The 15,298-nt window shown below is 45.1% G+C and overlaps 1 protein-coding gene across 4 annotated transcripts in view; it reads left to right on the top strand.

The window, feature by feature from the left end:
• The window catches only part of TTYH3 (tweety family member 3), a 74,831-nt gene that overhangs the window by 36,325 nt on the left and 23,208 nt on the right, over positions 1-15,298 (top strand). For all 4 annotated transcript variants that reach the window (XM_053957705.1, XM_053957704.1, XM_053957703.1 and 1 more), the window contains exons 2-7: positions 810-979; positions 8,266-8,377; positions 8,994-9,214; positions 10,017-10,112; positions 12,559-12,631; positions 12,979-13,054. In XM_053957705.1, coding sequence (XP_053813680.1) covers positions 810-979; positions 8,266-8,377; positions 8,994-9,214; positions 10,017-10,112; positions 12,559-12,631; positions 12,979-13,054 — 748 coding nt within the window. The remainder of the gene's footprint in view (positions 1-809; positions 980-8,265; positions 8,378-8,993; positions 9,215-10,016; positions 10,113-12,558; positions 12,632-12,978; positions 13,055-15,298) is intronic.

Raw genomic sequence — 15,298 nt, 5'->3', positions numbered from 1 at the left:
CATCTTTTTGCTTGATTCATGCAGGTGGGAAAATGTGGCTAGATATGGTGTTGGAATTGATTTTTTTTTTAAATTTTATTTGACAAAATTGGTTTGCATTTTTGGATTCTAGGCAGGATTTTTCAAATAAAAATAAATTGGAAGGGAGCTAAACACTTACAACTTCCCTTTCCTCCCAGGAACATGACTAGAAATAGGTAGAATTCGCACTAACTCAATTTGTGACTTCTTCAAATGTGTCTGTAGCATCCATGTTTGTTGTACCTATATATGTGGATGGTATATGGAGGGGTTTAGCATTTATTCTAGGTCTACCTTGAACAGAAGCATTGCGTGGAGATTGGTTTTTTTTAAAAAATTAATCTCTTGCATGTATAATAAATTCCACCCCCTTTCAAACCCACTCATGCACTTGGATTTCTAATGAATAAGCCTGCATATTTATTCATGAAGATTAAAAAACTGTACAGATAGAGGCAGCTGGCTGAACTATTTTTTTATTATTATTTTTGTTCTCTAAATCTGCTGACCTGTGATCAGTAGTAAAGAGGAAACCCTCTGATTAACTTAGGCTTTTGCAGACTGGGACAGGCAAAATGGCTCAGCTATTTACTGCTGAGGTACAGAGCGTGGATTCGTTGAGTGGGATGGAGAGAGGGGAGCAAGCGAGACAAAAAAATCACCTCTTTATAATTAAAAAATGTGCCAAGCACGCAGAATGACTTGTTGGCAAGGTATGCCTTGGTAGGTAAGTCCCTGGCTGGCCTGCCCTGCCATGGCCAGGTGTGACCCCGTGTCTGTTCCTGCAGGCTCTGCTGCTCTTGGGTGGCATCGCTCTCTCCTGCCTGGCCCTGGACCTGCTCTTCCTCCTGTTCTACTCCTTCTGGCTGTGCTGCCGCCACCGCAAGAGCGAGGAGCACCTCAATGCTGACTGCTGCTGCACGGCCTGGTGTGTCATCATCGCCACCCTCGTGTGCAGGTACGGCCCTCCCCTCCTTTGGTGTGTCCTGTCCCACAGCCTCACTCTTCAGATGATGCCTCAGGGTTTAGCTTTTTTGTTTTTCACATTCTGTGCTGCTTCAGTGTGCAGTTCTGGGCTTCACATTAGGGGATGGTGAGCTTTTCTTCACAGAGTAGAGAGACAAAACCATTCCTTCTCTAGCTGGGGACCAAGGACAACTGATCCAAATCTCAGGCCCAAGAGCACAAACAACGTGGGCTGAAGAGAGAAAAACAAGAAGGATGGGACTTCATAACCTAAAGTTGTAATTAATTCCAATATGCAAATGGAGCAGAACTTATAAAAGAGAGACCCCATGAGTGGCCTTGCATTTTGTGACCATTTTGGTTCATCTTGGGTGTAGCCCTGGCTGGGCTCTTGTGCTGCCCAAGGTGGATCCATTGGGGCCTTTTAATAAATCCTTACTTTATTCTTTAACTCCATCTAGCCTCTGTTCTAGGTCAGCCTTCACAAGGCACCAAAATGCTCTGCCTCTACTTGGTGAATATTGGCAATAATCCCTCTTTCTTTCATTTGATGTATGTATGGTTTTAAATGTCTGTAAAATACTTCCTTTCCGCTTGCAGAGCTGCCTGGTGGTTTGAGCAATGTGAAAAGGAATAGTTAATGTCCTGCTCTTTGATACATTTCAAGTGATAAATCAAGGACCCTCCGTCCTTGGGAGCTTATCACTTAAACAGGATGGATACAGCTGAAATATTTATCAGGTCTAAACGCAGATTTCTCAGAACCTGGTGTCCAGAAAGAATCACTATGTGTGGGAGAGTAGATTAGGAAGGAGGAGTCACAGATTATTCTTTTGGGTTTGGAAGGATTGGTGTTTGACTGGAGGGAATGTTCAGATTCTGTAGCCTGAATAAGACACTGCTGCATTTTGTTATCTGCACAAACTTGCTATCTCCAAGGGCTGCTCGTAATGGTGCCAGGGTCAGCAGTGTTTCGTGTTATGACTGAGCAATAGAAACTGTTGGAAGTGAGGTGAAAAGAAGGATTGCTGAAAACCAAGGAAAAAACCCAGTAACTAGTGGAGAATGGGTGCAGGAGAATTTAAAAGAAGATCATTTCCTAGAAAGTGAATGATGGGGCAGCTGGAAGCAGGGACATGTTTGCAGATATGGAAGGAAGGAGCCTCTGATCTTGTTTTGGCTTGGGCAGAATGAGTCCTCTGGATGTGTGCCCTGTATCAAGCACTTTCCAATTTGCTTTTCTTTCCAATTCCAAGCATCATCTATTCTTGCCCAAGACTCCAGGTGCTCTCAGCTGCCCCTCTGTGGGTGTGGCAGGTCTGGGAGCAGTCCCCTAGTCAGAGAGGAGAGAGCAATGAGATGATTGTATTTGGCAGTGCCTCGTGGTTCACTTTTGGCACCAGCCTGCTGAGAGGTGCTGGGTGTGCTGTGTGATCCCTCTGCAGGGGAGGTGTTCCTTGAAGGCCAGGCTCAGCTGCTCAGGAGCCAAACTGCTGCTGATGCATTTGTGCCTTTGCTCTTTCGAGGCACTCCTTAAGAGAACAGCAAAGCCTTGGAGTGTTGGAACAAGCAGTGCAGAGCAGACGTTCTGTGGTGAGTTTAGCAGCTGGGGGTGGATTTGCCTGCAGAAGCAGGGGCTGAGGGCTGAGGAGGAGACCTCGTGTACCAGCCAGGATGGCTGTGCCTGTGAGGAGCTCTTCATGCTTTGCTGATTGCCAGTAGGTGCCTGGGGTGGGAAGGCAAACCACAGAACAACTTGTAAAGAAGAAATCTCAGCCTTATTCACCTTTATTTTAGTGATCTTGAGAGCTTCAGCTGCATTCATTCCAATCCACTGAGAGAGCTGTGGTCCTAACCCTTTCTTAGAGAAGCTCTGGCTGATGCTATTTATGGTTGTGCTGCTGCTACAGGCCCTTGTTAGCTATTGTTATGCAGCAAATGTGACCCAGGCAGCTGCTGCCCTGTGGTAGTTGTGTTTGTTTTTGGTTGTGGAAAGGGTGAGAAGGAGGTATTCTACACTTCTCCAGAGCATGTGTGAGAGAATTTAACATTGGAAAGGCAGCATATAAATTCTGGTAAACTTGATGTGACTGTCAAATCCACAAGCTGGAAAACTGCTCAGGCTTCCTCAAAATCTAAACCACTTGTTCTCATCCTTGGTGTACAATTTGTTTCTGCAAGTATTAAATGCAGAACCATAAAACCAAGGTTCATAACATAAGGTTCTATCTGAACCTACAGTGATATTGGATGATAATTTTTCCTGACATTTGAAATGAGTTGCTTAATTTCCTCTCTGAAATCAGCGTGCTTGAGCACGAGCAGGTTGGTTCCACCATGGTGAGGAAGGTGCTGTCCAAGTGCTGCTGCTCTCCTGCAGGGCTAAGGTTGGTTTTCTGCCTCTCTGCAGCAGCTGGATGCCACAGTGCCCTCAAAGCAGTGTCTGTTGGCACTCTGTGCTCAGTCTGTGCCTGGGAATGCAGATACAGCTCCCAACAAGCAGGCTCCAGCTGTTGGTATCCACCTGGGACTTCCTGCTAGCACTGATTAAAGATTACCCCAGTGCACAGATCCTGCCCTGTCCCAGCTGTGTGTCACACATCCAGAAGAGCCAGACCAGCTGTCCTGATGGGGTATGAGGCTGTTCTGACCCTCTGCCTGACAGCAGCCTGACCTGGGAGGCAGTTCTGTGACTCTCTTTGGGTGCTGGAACAACGAGAGGTTCCAACCAGCAGCAGGTTTGGTCTGTCTGAGTACTTGGAAGGGGACTGTTGTCTTCCTAGCTGAGAACTGCTCAACTCTGGTGAAGTCCAGCTGTGCCTAGAACGTATTTTCTAGGTTCCCTCAGTCCCAGGGGGCTCTTTGTGCAGTGAGTGCTGCTCTGTGCTTGGCTGTTTCCTAATGGTCCACAACAGAGAGAATGCTGAGCCAGCAGAGGCAGAGCTGGTTAACAGGAGCTCTCCAACAAAATGTCTCTAATGAGTCTTCCCAGTTGCTCCAGACACAAAGCTGCAGGAATGCTTAGCCTAGATTTTTCCATTAATGCTTCAGTTCCAGTCCTTGCCAATTTTGATTGGTTTCTGTGTATGGGGAGTTGTCCTATAAACCATCTCACCCACTGGTTAGGTGACCCTAATTCTCCCAGAAGGGACATCAGCTCCAAAAGTGGGGAGAAAGCTTTGTGGAGAGGGCATCAGAAAGAAATGGGTGCAAATAAATGCTAAAAAACATCTTTTATCAAGTGCCAGTAATAGCACTTTCCCCTGGTGTGAAAGTGCAAGGTGGTAATTAGGCAGACAAATTAACATTCCTCCTGAGAACCTGAAGTCTAAAAAGGGTTCTTCTTATGAAGTTCCTGTAATTAAAGATGACTTGGTGTAGTTAGATTATTCCATTCTAAGGATGTGATGTGAATGGCTAGTGCTCATCTTTCCAGACTGGTGTCTGGGTGCCCAGAGGGTCACAGTGTGTGTGTGGGTATTACAGCAGGAGGATCTCATCACTAGAAAGCACCCAGATCCTCTCTGTGTCAGACTAATGCTCTGATGTTCACCACATGTAAATGCAGAAAACATTTTTTTGTTTGTTTTTTGCAGGTCATGTTGCAAGCAAATTCAAAATTACACTTTCTTTTTTTTTTCTGGTTCTTTACCTAGGTGTCCAAAGTGCACGTGATTCTTGCACACAAACAATAGGAAAGCTGCTCTCCAGACTTGAATGTCTTGATTCTTGCTGAAAAGTGATACTGAAGTGTGTGTACAACCTGCAGGAGATTAGATCACACTGCTACTGTATCTGTAGGAAAAGAAAAATCCTGGCGTGCACCACTTCCATCTCACTTGTACAACTCTTTGAGGAGCTTCTGGAGTTCTGTGTCCCCAGTGTCTGTGCACTGGTGGTGATAGTTTTAAGCTCAAAGTGCAATGTTTTCTTGACTTAAATAAGTGGGTTTCTTAAAACTTACCAAAACTACCGAGTAGCCAAGTGGCTTTTTAAGTGCAGTGTTGAATAGCAGGAGCATCTTTTTAGATGGTCTGTAAGACTGTGATTGATTGATTTTTAAAAAGATTTTATTCAAAAATATGAGTGAGAGGGAAAGTAGAGGAGAAGTGGTAGTAGTGAAAGTGACAGGAGACTGACAAAGGTTTGGGAGGAGGAATTCGGGATGGGACAGTATGGATCTGAGAGGAGAGAGGGGTGTGTGCACTCCAAGGGGAGTGCAACAGAAGCAAGACTGGCAGAAATAGACATGACTTTCCTATAGAAGCATTGAAAATGTGTTGGGGTATTGTTCAGGGGGTGCTAGGGTGGAAAAGAGCTGTGTCATTCAGGAATGCTGTCCTTGTATCCAGGCTGTGTGACAGAAATACACCCATTGGTGATGATTTTGCCATCCTGTGCTGGGAGATGGATCTGCTGTATCTTGGCTACTGTGCCTTCTGGGGTTTGTGCAAGAAGCCTTGTGATTTATCATGACCTCAAGGACTTATGCTGCTGGGTTAAGATGAGTTGATCTATTTTTATTTTAAAAGAATGCTCTTAAATAGAAGGAGCCCCTCTGTTTCCCTTTAATCATATAAAAGGTAGTTAAAAACTAGTGTAAATCCTTAAATCTGCTTTAAACAATAGCAACTCATATCAGTGTGTGTGGGCAGGGATTTGAAACAACTATTGGATTTAGATGAAGCCAAATGCAAACAAAGCTCAGCAGCAGCAGTTCCCCCCTGGCTGCCCTTCAGCTCTGCCCCCTCCTCGGGCACAGCTGCCCCCAGCCCGGGCTTGTGGGATGGGTTCCACCCCTCTCTACCCTGATAGGAAGGGAAAAAGCCACCAAACTGCATGGCTTGCTCCTAGGGGAAGGACTGGCTGTGTAAGTGGTCCTCGCTAGCTCAGGGTGGGAATGCAGAGCTGGCTTTTGCAGGGCAGGAATGGAATAATTAACACTTTATGTGTAATTTGCAGTGAATGTGTCAGTCTCATGTCTAGAGGAGTTTATTGCTTGGATTAAATGGCTTTTATCCCAGTTGCTGTGCTGTAGGGTTTTCTTTCAGGAGTAGTGGCTGTGCCTGGAGGGCCAGGGCAGTGGGAGCTGTGGTTTTTACTGGGCAGGATGGGAAGCCTGGAAAACTGCCAGGGTAGATCTGCCTCCAACAGGGCAACGAGTTTAAAGTCACTTGTTTGTATTGCCAGCACTTCATAGCTGGTACCTGTGAGTAAACTGGCAGCATCCCCAAGGATAAGGTGTTTGCTGCTATTTCAGAGTGCTGTTTCTGAGCCTTTCCCACCAAAACTGTGCTACTGTGCTGGGAATACTGAGAGCCAAGCAGCAGATTTTGGGCACTTACCAAGTCTTTGGTGAAAGAATAGGCTTCTAGTAGCTGTAAACAGGCTGAATAGAAATTGCTCGCTAATTAAAGGGGTCAGATCTGCCTATTCAATGTCCGGAATGTTCTGGAATTTATTTGGTGCCTATGGTAGAAACAACTGCTAAGTTTTCTGTGGCTCAGGAGGCTGAAAGGGTCTGTGTGAATTTCTTTGCTCTGATAAGACAAGGAGAAATTCAAGCCGTGGTTTTGTAATTTCTGTGATGGGGTGCTGAGTTGCCTCGTCCTGGGCATAGCTCTGCATCTGTAATCTCTGTGCTTTGGGGTGGGGGGTGTGTCTTTTTTATCCCTTCCACCCCCGTGCACCCAAGGCATGTGTTATCAAGCTCTGATAATAGCTGCAACCAGAGGAATGCAGAGGGCTTTTCTCTCTTTAGTTATCAGCATAATTTGCATTAGGAAAATGTTTGAGGAATGGCGTTCCTGAAGAAAGAGGCCCATTTCTTTTATTAATGCTAAATGTTTAGTTACATAGCTGCTGCCTCTCTTTCTGAAGAGAAGGCTGCCTCTTGTCCCTAGAAGACTCCTCAGCTGAGGTTTTTATGGTCCAAGCTCTCTATAATTTATGGAGATTCAATTGCTGGAAAAAGCATGAGCCTGACACAGATTTTCCTAGTGGATCTGCTTCCAGATCATGATCTTTGCTTCTATTTCTTGTCACGTACGAGGAGAAATGTGACCAGGTGAACTGCATTGTTCTGCTCACTCTTTTGAAGCAGAGCCCAGGAAAGGAGGAATGGATGTGTCTTCCTGCAGGAGAGGAGCAAGAGCAGGAACAGTACACAAAGGTGTTGTGAAGGAACTAAATGTTTCAGCCAGAATAAGTTTAGATTTACAACAGGATCATCGCCACCTCCTTCCTTTGCACTGCCACAAACACAACCTTGGTGTCTTGAGAACCCTCCTAGAAAAGATCCTGGATGCTCTCAAGCTAAATTTAACATGGGAACAGAAAAACTGTGTCTTGGTAAGGTTTGTTTGCCATGAGTTTAGTTGTGTGATCCCTTCACAAGTTCTTTCCTCATCTATTATTAGGAAATATGGGCTTGGGCAGAGGAACTGTGAGTTCCTGCAGTGATCTTTTCATAGAAGAGGTATTGCTGACTTGCATGAGATAATCCTCTGGTTGCAACTCATTTACAGGATCTTCCTCCTTTAAGTGAGGCTTAAGCTGATATAGTTTACTTCATAATTGGGCCAGACTGATATGTGTGGACAATTATAGAAATCAGCTGATAGGTGGTAATTTGCTAAGCAGCTGGAGTTGAATTGTGTCTGCAAGCTTGAAATTTGCTTGCTTTAAAAATAAATAAGCCTTTTGTCCCAGTAAGTTATTATGCCTCCCTTCCCAGTACTCTAAATCAGTGTGACACAAATGTTTCTAATGGGAAGATAAATCAAGATAATGTTCATAGATATTTCACAGGGTGGAAAAGAGGGCATGGAAAATGTATCTGGAGGAACCACCACCATGGGCAAACAGTCAAAGCAAGCTCTTTGTGTCCTGCTTTAAAAAAATGTAACAAAATTTCATGTCCAGAGAAAGCATCTAGCACAGCAATGGCAGCTCTCACAGGAGCCACTGGCTGGATTTCTGGGTCTGAGCTCCCAAACAGTTCTCTAACAGATTTTCATTATTTCACCATAAATGAAATATGCTTGTTGTGTTCTGCTCTTGGCCCTGTGGGTGCTGTATGGAGAGCTGCTGGCTGTGAATGTTCACAGGTGCAAACTGAGCAGCAGCACGACCCCAGCCCTCTTCGGGCGGGAGCGCCTTCCCTTTTTGTGGAAAGTGCTGGTGTGACTCCCCAGTGCTCTGCAGCCACCAGCCCTGTGTTACCCACTTGCCTTTTAGCTTCACCTCTTGCCCTTTGTTGCTTTTCTTCCTCCACAGTGCTGGAATTGCTGTGGGCTTCTACGGGAATGGGGAGACCAGTGACGGCATCCACCGGCTGACGTACTCGCTGCGCCACGCCAACCGCACCGTGGCCGGCGTCCAGGACCGGGTGAGCACCCCAAAAACAGGGCCTGTGGCAACGAGCAGCCTCACTCAGCACCTCTCCTCCTGTGCCTGAGTCTCTTCCTGTTTTCTCTTCCTATCTGGGCTCGGAGATGTGCTAAAATTTCCATTAGTGGCGGGGTGATTTCTTCCGCTCGTCTAAAAATAACAAAGCGAACGCAGCTTGTTAAGTGAAGTCTTCTGTTTGCTAGGTTTAAAAACAGCTTGTGATCAACTCTTTCTTCCACACCCGGAACAGGAGGCAGGCCAAAGCAGACAAATCTGAGTAAAATGTAGCATTTGAGTACCATTGGTTGTTCCTGTGCTATCTCTAATTTCATGGTGTCATAGTGCAACCCTGATGTTTGCAACTCTGCAAAATGTGTGCATGTGTTAAGGCTCAGCTGAGGTGCCATCATTGCAAACAATCTCCCTTATAGATGCTTTTAAGTTGCTTTTGAGGGGTAAGCAGTCTGAGCCTCTTAAGACAGAGGACTTGTAATCTGGAAGCTGTCCGTGACTTGCTAGGGAGAATGAATTCCCTTTTACTTTCTTAGCTTTCCTGTGCTTTAATTATTTTTTTTCAAATTTGTTTATCCCCCTTTTTCTTTCCCATACTGTAGGTACTGGACACTGCAGTGTCCCTGAACCAAACAGTGGAACCAAACTTGCTCGTCCTGGAGGAGATGTTCAGGAAGCAGACAGACTACCTGCAAATTGTCCAGAAACTGCAAAGTCTCTTGGATGATCTGGTCAGGCAAACAACTGAGATCCCCTTCTGGAAGAATGACGAGCTGTCTCTGGAGGAGCTGGCAATTCAGATTGACCTCTATGACTGGTACAGGTGTGTAGCATGCTGTAGTGTAGTGGTTGTAACATCTGCCTTGGCCTGTTTTGCAAAAAATTATGTGCATGTTCTGGGTGGCTGAGCCAAAGGCTCTGTTTATTGCTGCAGGTGCTCTTGGCCCACAGAGCTGATTTGTTTCTTACAGCAGGACTGCATTCAGTTTAAATCAAAATGCACAGCTTTTTTTTCCTTAAGTATCTTTATTACCAACTGATGAGAAATTTATTCTCGATGTACAAAATCTGTAGTTTGTGTTCTAGCACTGGGGGGAAAAAACAGCCCCAGGTATAGCTTCTGCTCTGTCCTAATAAGTGCATAAAGAATACATTAAATAGAGTAGAAAATTGCACTAGCTCTGTAAGTTAGTACCACAGCCTAACATTCCTTTTTATTAAGCATATTAAATAAGATATCGCATCAATTGTATTCCACAAAATAAAATCTCTATCCAAACATGTGGAATAAATCACTGAAGCATTTCCTAACAAATATCTAGGAAGTTCAAGAAGCTGCAATGCCTTTTCTTCCTCTGCTGATGACCAGTGCATATAACACCACACTGGAAAACACTAGCAGTCTCATTTCTCAACAACTGTTTGTGCTGAGCGTGTTGTGTAAATGCTTTTACCTGCCTCAACTTCCAATCCCACAAATACCCAGACCTCTCTGAAGATTAATCTTTGGAGGTGGTTCTGGGGAAGAGAAGCACTCTGTTTTCCCCAGAAGTCACAACAGCTTCTCGATGTGTGCTTTTTACACACCAGTTTTCCTTTGCAGACCGTGTTTTTGTTTGCTGCAGGTGGCTGGGATACCTGGGCCTGCTCCTGTTCAATGTCCTGATATGTTTGCTGGTGCTCTTTGGGCTCATTAGAAACTCCAGGGCCATTCTTATGGGGTAAGTCTTGATCTGGGGACAGGGCATAAGGAAAGTCAGGTGAATGCAAGTGCCTGCTAGTGGGAACCTCTGCCTGTTGTCAACTGGTATCAAGGACACTGAAACTGAACATCTTACATTTCCTCTGAGGAGAGAGACATTGTAGAGTGTAGCTCTGTGGAAATGGTTAGGGCTTCACACAAGAGATGTTCACAGGAAGGTTCTTGAGCTATAAAATCCAAGGTGAGGATCTCATCCAGGCTGTCTGCTTTCCACTGGGTGGCCTTGGAAGCCTCCATTTGCTGGGAGATAATAATGTGAACATCCTTCCTTAAAATTACAGGCTTTAAAAATCTCACCTTCATTCTCTGCACATTCTCTGTTGGGAAGGCATTTGTTAATTGATGATAAGCATTGCACAACCTGCAGCATTGCCTTCTGTGTCACTGTCTGCTCTTGTTACCTGGGGCTGTCACACCTGAGGAAACTTTAAACTGAGAACAAGCCATGGTTTGCACAGTTGTGAGGAGTCTTGTTGCCATGGTACTGCAATGTTAATGCATGTGTGTTTCTCAAAAGCACTGAAAATGCCCCATTACAGGAAAAAACTCTTCCTCTCCTTGTCTTGCAGCTTGGCATATTTGGCAAAGATCCTGGTATCATAAACACAGTGACAGTTTGATAACTGACATGGCCAAGGGTTTACCCTGGTTTGTGGTGGTGCCATTAATAATTGGAATGTGTATCCAGATTTATTATTTACCAGATGATTTCATACCTGGCAGGTTATACAGACAAAAGTCCAAGTGTATGCACAGATGGCAGACCCAGGGTTTAAATCAGAATCTCATTCCCCGTTAGCCAGAAGTTCATATTAAGGCATTCCCTAAAGGGAGCACATGGCATAAAGAAACAAGTGTATCACAGCCAGGCAAGATGGTGAAATGCCACTTTTAGATCTTTTAGCCAAGCAATCAGTTACTGACCCAGTCATCTTCATTTAAAGTAAAACAACAAATGTGTCTTATTGATTAACATGCTCAGCTGGAAGCACCAAGCTGTGTTGTCCTTGTGTCATAAACCCACAGAACCTTGCTGATCCATGGCTGATAATTTTTGCATCCATTTGGAAAAGGCATAACAAAGTCTTTAGTGTCTCATGTCAGAGAGCAGTGCAGATGTCAGTCTGGTGAAACTCCCTTACTTCTGCAAGATAAGGCATAGATCCATCCACAGAACAGGGATTATTTGGAATTTAAATAAGTTACTAAACTGAGGGATATGGTGTTTTGCTTTTTTTTTAAATGGAGACCCATAGGTTTACTTTTTTAAAGCTCTAGTATTTAGTGAGACAAATGTAGCAGAAAAAAGATGTCCCTTCCTCAAAGAGATGGTTGTACTAGATATGAATAAAGAATGTCTTGGTTATGAACAGGTTTTTGTATTGTTCAGGGTGTGGGTGGGAAGGGATCTACTTATATTTCAAAGCTTGAGGGGAAAAAGCATCCCTAAGAGAGCAAGCCAGTGTCTCTTTACTTTGAAGATAGAAACAGATAAAATGAAACTGCTTATTAGTCTGCAGCCTTGTACCTGAGGGAGTTGAGGAGCATTATATCCTAAATATCTCTACCACTCATAATGACAGCAAGGGTGAAGAGCTAATGTGCTGGCTGGGAAGTGCAAAAGCCTTTTCCATCAGTGTGTGCTCCTAAATGTCATTGAGAGCACTGCTCTGCCACCCCTCTGCCTTGTGTCTGCTTGACAGCTGACACGTCCCACAATTTCTGTCAGTAATGAGGTCCAGCCTCAGAACAGAACTTGAAATCTGCAGAGATGGACTCCCATGGCAGTGCTAGGCACCTGAACTGCACTTCCAAGCTGTTTGCCTGCAGGTGACTTTCTGTCCTGGAGCTGTGTGGGATGCTTGGGTGCTGTTCAGGTGCACCAACTTGGAGCCAATGTGACCTCGCAGGGGCTGTGTTCCCTCCCACCATCTGCAGCCATGTATTGCTTGCACCCAAAAATCTCATTTATTGTAGACACAGGAGAGATTTCTCCAGTTTTGCATCAGCATGGTTTTGTGGGGTTTTCTTAATATGGCATATTTTAGTTTGGGTAGTTTTTGGACCTGGAAAATGAAGTCTAGAATGGGAACAGTGAAAGTGATGGGACTGTAGTTAACCTCCTGCCAATGTGCCTCCCCTACAGCCACCTCTGTGTCTTTGTGCCTTTGCTTCCCCACTTCTCCCTTCTGCTGCAGCTCTAGGGCAGGTAATGCAGTAACCAAGAGCTGGATATGAACTGCTCTGGTTGCTGCTGTCCATGACCTCTAAAACAGGATTGTTTATCTGAACATACAGTCAGGGGTTGGTAACTTCTTGGGTTTGGACTCCAAATAATACATCTTGTGAAAGGAGCTGCTTGAAATCAGTGCTGCTACATCTGCCATCTGTCTGTCCTCCCACAGGGTGTGCTTGCTTGGGGTGTTTGCCCTGATTGTCAGCTGGGGATCCCTGGGCCTGGAGCTGGCTGTCGCTGTGGTAAGTGGCTCACATCCAAATCCCATTCACCCTTTGCTGCAGGTTTAGCAGACACCAGATTAATGTTGTGCTGTGCCTGTTTTACAGCACACCCTGATCTAAGTAACTGTCCTAGCAATTTCCACCTAGGAGAAGTCCAGAGCTGCTCCTTCTCCATGGTGTGGTAGCTCAGAGTCCAGCACTGCTGTGCTTGTGTAAAGCAGTGCTGCTGGGGATGCTGAGGAGAGACCTCAGCATCTGAAACACCCCTAGAATAGAAGGTTCCCTGATGTTAACCTGGCTCAACTGCCCTTTGATGCTGGTGTGCTTTGATGTTCCTTTTGCCTTTTGTCTTCCCATCTGTCCAGGGCTCCAGTGACTTCTGTATCAACCCTGATGCTTACGTCTCCAAAGTGGTTGAAGAGAATGCAGTGCTCAGTCCTGGTGAGTTCTGGCACTGGCACGGGGTTCTGCAGCTCCAGCTGTCACACAGGAGCATGGCAAGGACTGAGAATTTTAGGCTGTGTTTGAAACAGAGGAGCTGGCATTCAGTGGGAAACAAAATTTGTGGAAAAACAGCATTCTGGTCAGAAGTGTACATGTATGCATCAGAACCTTTCTCCTGCCTTGACCCTTAGGTGGAAATAACTGATAAAATGGACTAACAGAAGTCCCCAGATTATTGGATTATTTTGCTTTAAATGTAGCACACTTGAAGCTTGTTCTCCTCTCTAAGTGACAGAACTGTGGCAGTAGCAGTGTGCAGTTTGAGTTGTCATTTTTAAAACTTGCTCTCGGGTCTATATTCCTGAATCTAGCATACCTATTTTTATATCTGTTATCAACAGTTTATATATAATTTTTTTTCTCTTAATGGTGGCTGTAAATAGTAGCCTCTTTGAAGGGTAAGTGAATAGGAACAGCCACAAAGAAGTATGAATTTCCCTTTCCATTATAAATGCAGTATTTTGACCACTTTGTATATCCTGTTCCACTTGAAGCATGTGCCTTCACCTCAGTGGCTTCCAGCTGAACCATTGATGTATTTTGGGCTTGTTGCTCCTGATTTAGACTGAAGTGATTGGTGAGGTGAGAGGTGCCTCCAATTTGAGCCTCAGTGGGGCAAAGATGGCATTCAGAACCATGGCTTAACAAGAAGGTGATTGGGTGCCTGCCAGCAGAGATACAATAAGTGCTGAAAATGAACAGTATTTTTAGGACTGAGTTTGCTGCTTAGTTTACAGAGTTAACTTTTTTCCCCTTGCCTTCTCTCCTCCAGCAGTTCCTTTATGTAGTTCTGTATATGGTAAAACACAAACAGGCAGTGACACTGATTTGTAAAAGGAGTGACTTGTGTTTTTTCTGGTTCTTATATGGTGGAACCAGAGAACTTTTGCTGTGTGTGCAGAAGGTCTGTGCTTAGCCAAACACTGTCTCTCACTGTGCAGCTGGTAGGAAATTAGGTATGTAGCTATGGCTGAGGATGCAGGGATTTGAAACAGTGAAAAACATAAATGTCTGGAGAAAGAATGTAGTATAAAAGAATATGTACAGGTTGATCTTGCCTTATTTATTGATTTCGTGAGAAGGAAATTATAGAGCCAGGTAGCTCCCTTGGCAACAAAGAAATGTAGTGAGGGAAGAAAATGAGTGTTTAGCACAAGATGAAAATCCTCTTTTGGCTGTGAAGGTGACAAGGATGTGGTTTCAGGTGCCTAGCTGGTTTCCTGGCTCTTCAAGGAGGCAAGTGGGTCAGTGAGGCCAAGGGGAAATATGTGATGCTACTGCCAGCTGTGTGCTGTGATAATTTGGTAACCCAGATTAGCTCTGGAGTGTGTTTGGTAACAATTAGATTGACCCTGGGAAACCAAAGAAAGGCCCCTTTGTGCTGTTTCTCCATCTCAGCTGTCCTTGTCTGCTGGGCTCCTGTGGATTTCCATTGATCAGGATCAATGTTCATTTGGAGGCTCACAGGCAGTGCAGGGCTGGCATTCCATCCCTCCTCCCACATTCCCCAGCAGGGACAGTTGGCTCCCCAGGGGGAAAACAGGCTCTGCTCCTGCAGCACCACCAGGGAACAGTTGTTAAAGCTCCATAAATAACAGTGAAGGGGTCTGAGGGAAACGGTGAAGAGAAGGAAGAGCAGGTGCTGCCACAGGCTTGGGATGGAAGGGTGGCCCCTTCATGGGTGCTGAGTGTGTCAGTGATGCCTCAGGGTTTAGCTTTTATATTTTTCAGATTCTGTGCTGCTTCAGTGTGCAGTTCTGGGCTTCACATTAGGGGATGGTGAGCTCTCTTCACAGAGTAGAGAGACAAAACAATTCCTTCTCCAGCTGGGGACCAAGGACAACTGATCCAAATCTCAGGCCCAAGAGAATAAACAATGTGGAGTGAAGATAGAAAAACAAGAAGGATGGGATTTAATAATCTGAAGCTATAATTGGACAATTAACTCCAATATGCAAATGGAGCAGAACTTATAAAAGTGAGACACCGTGAGCACTCGTGCGTTTTGTGACCATTTTGGTTCATCTTGGGTGTAGCCCTGGCTGGGCTCTGGTGCTGCCCAAGGTGGATCCATTGGGGCCTTCTAGTAAATGCTTACTTTATTCTTTAGCTCTGTCCAGTCCCTGTTCTAGGTCAGCCTTCACAAGGCATCATCAGCTCCTGCTGCCAGGAGCATTGGTG

The sequence above is a fragment of the Vidua chalybeata genome, chromosome 16 (assembly GCF_026979565.1).
Source record: "Vidua chalybeata isolate OUT-0048 chromosome 16, bVidCha1 merged haplotype, whole genome shotgun sequence".
NCBI classification, from domain to species: domain Eukaryota; kingdom Metazoa; phylum Chordata; class Aves; order Passeriformes; family Viduidae; genus Vidua; species Vidua chalybeata.
This window is presented reverse-complemented; position numbering and strand designations above follow the sequence as displayed.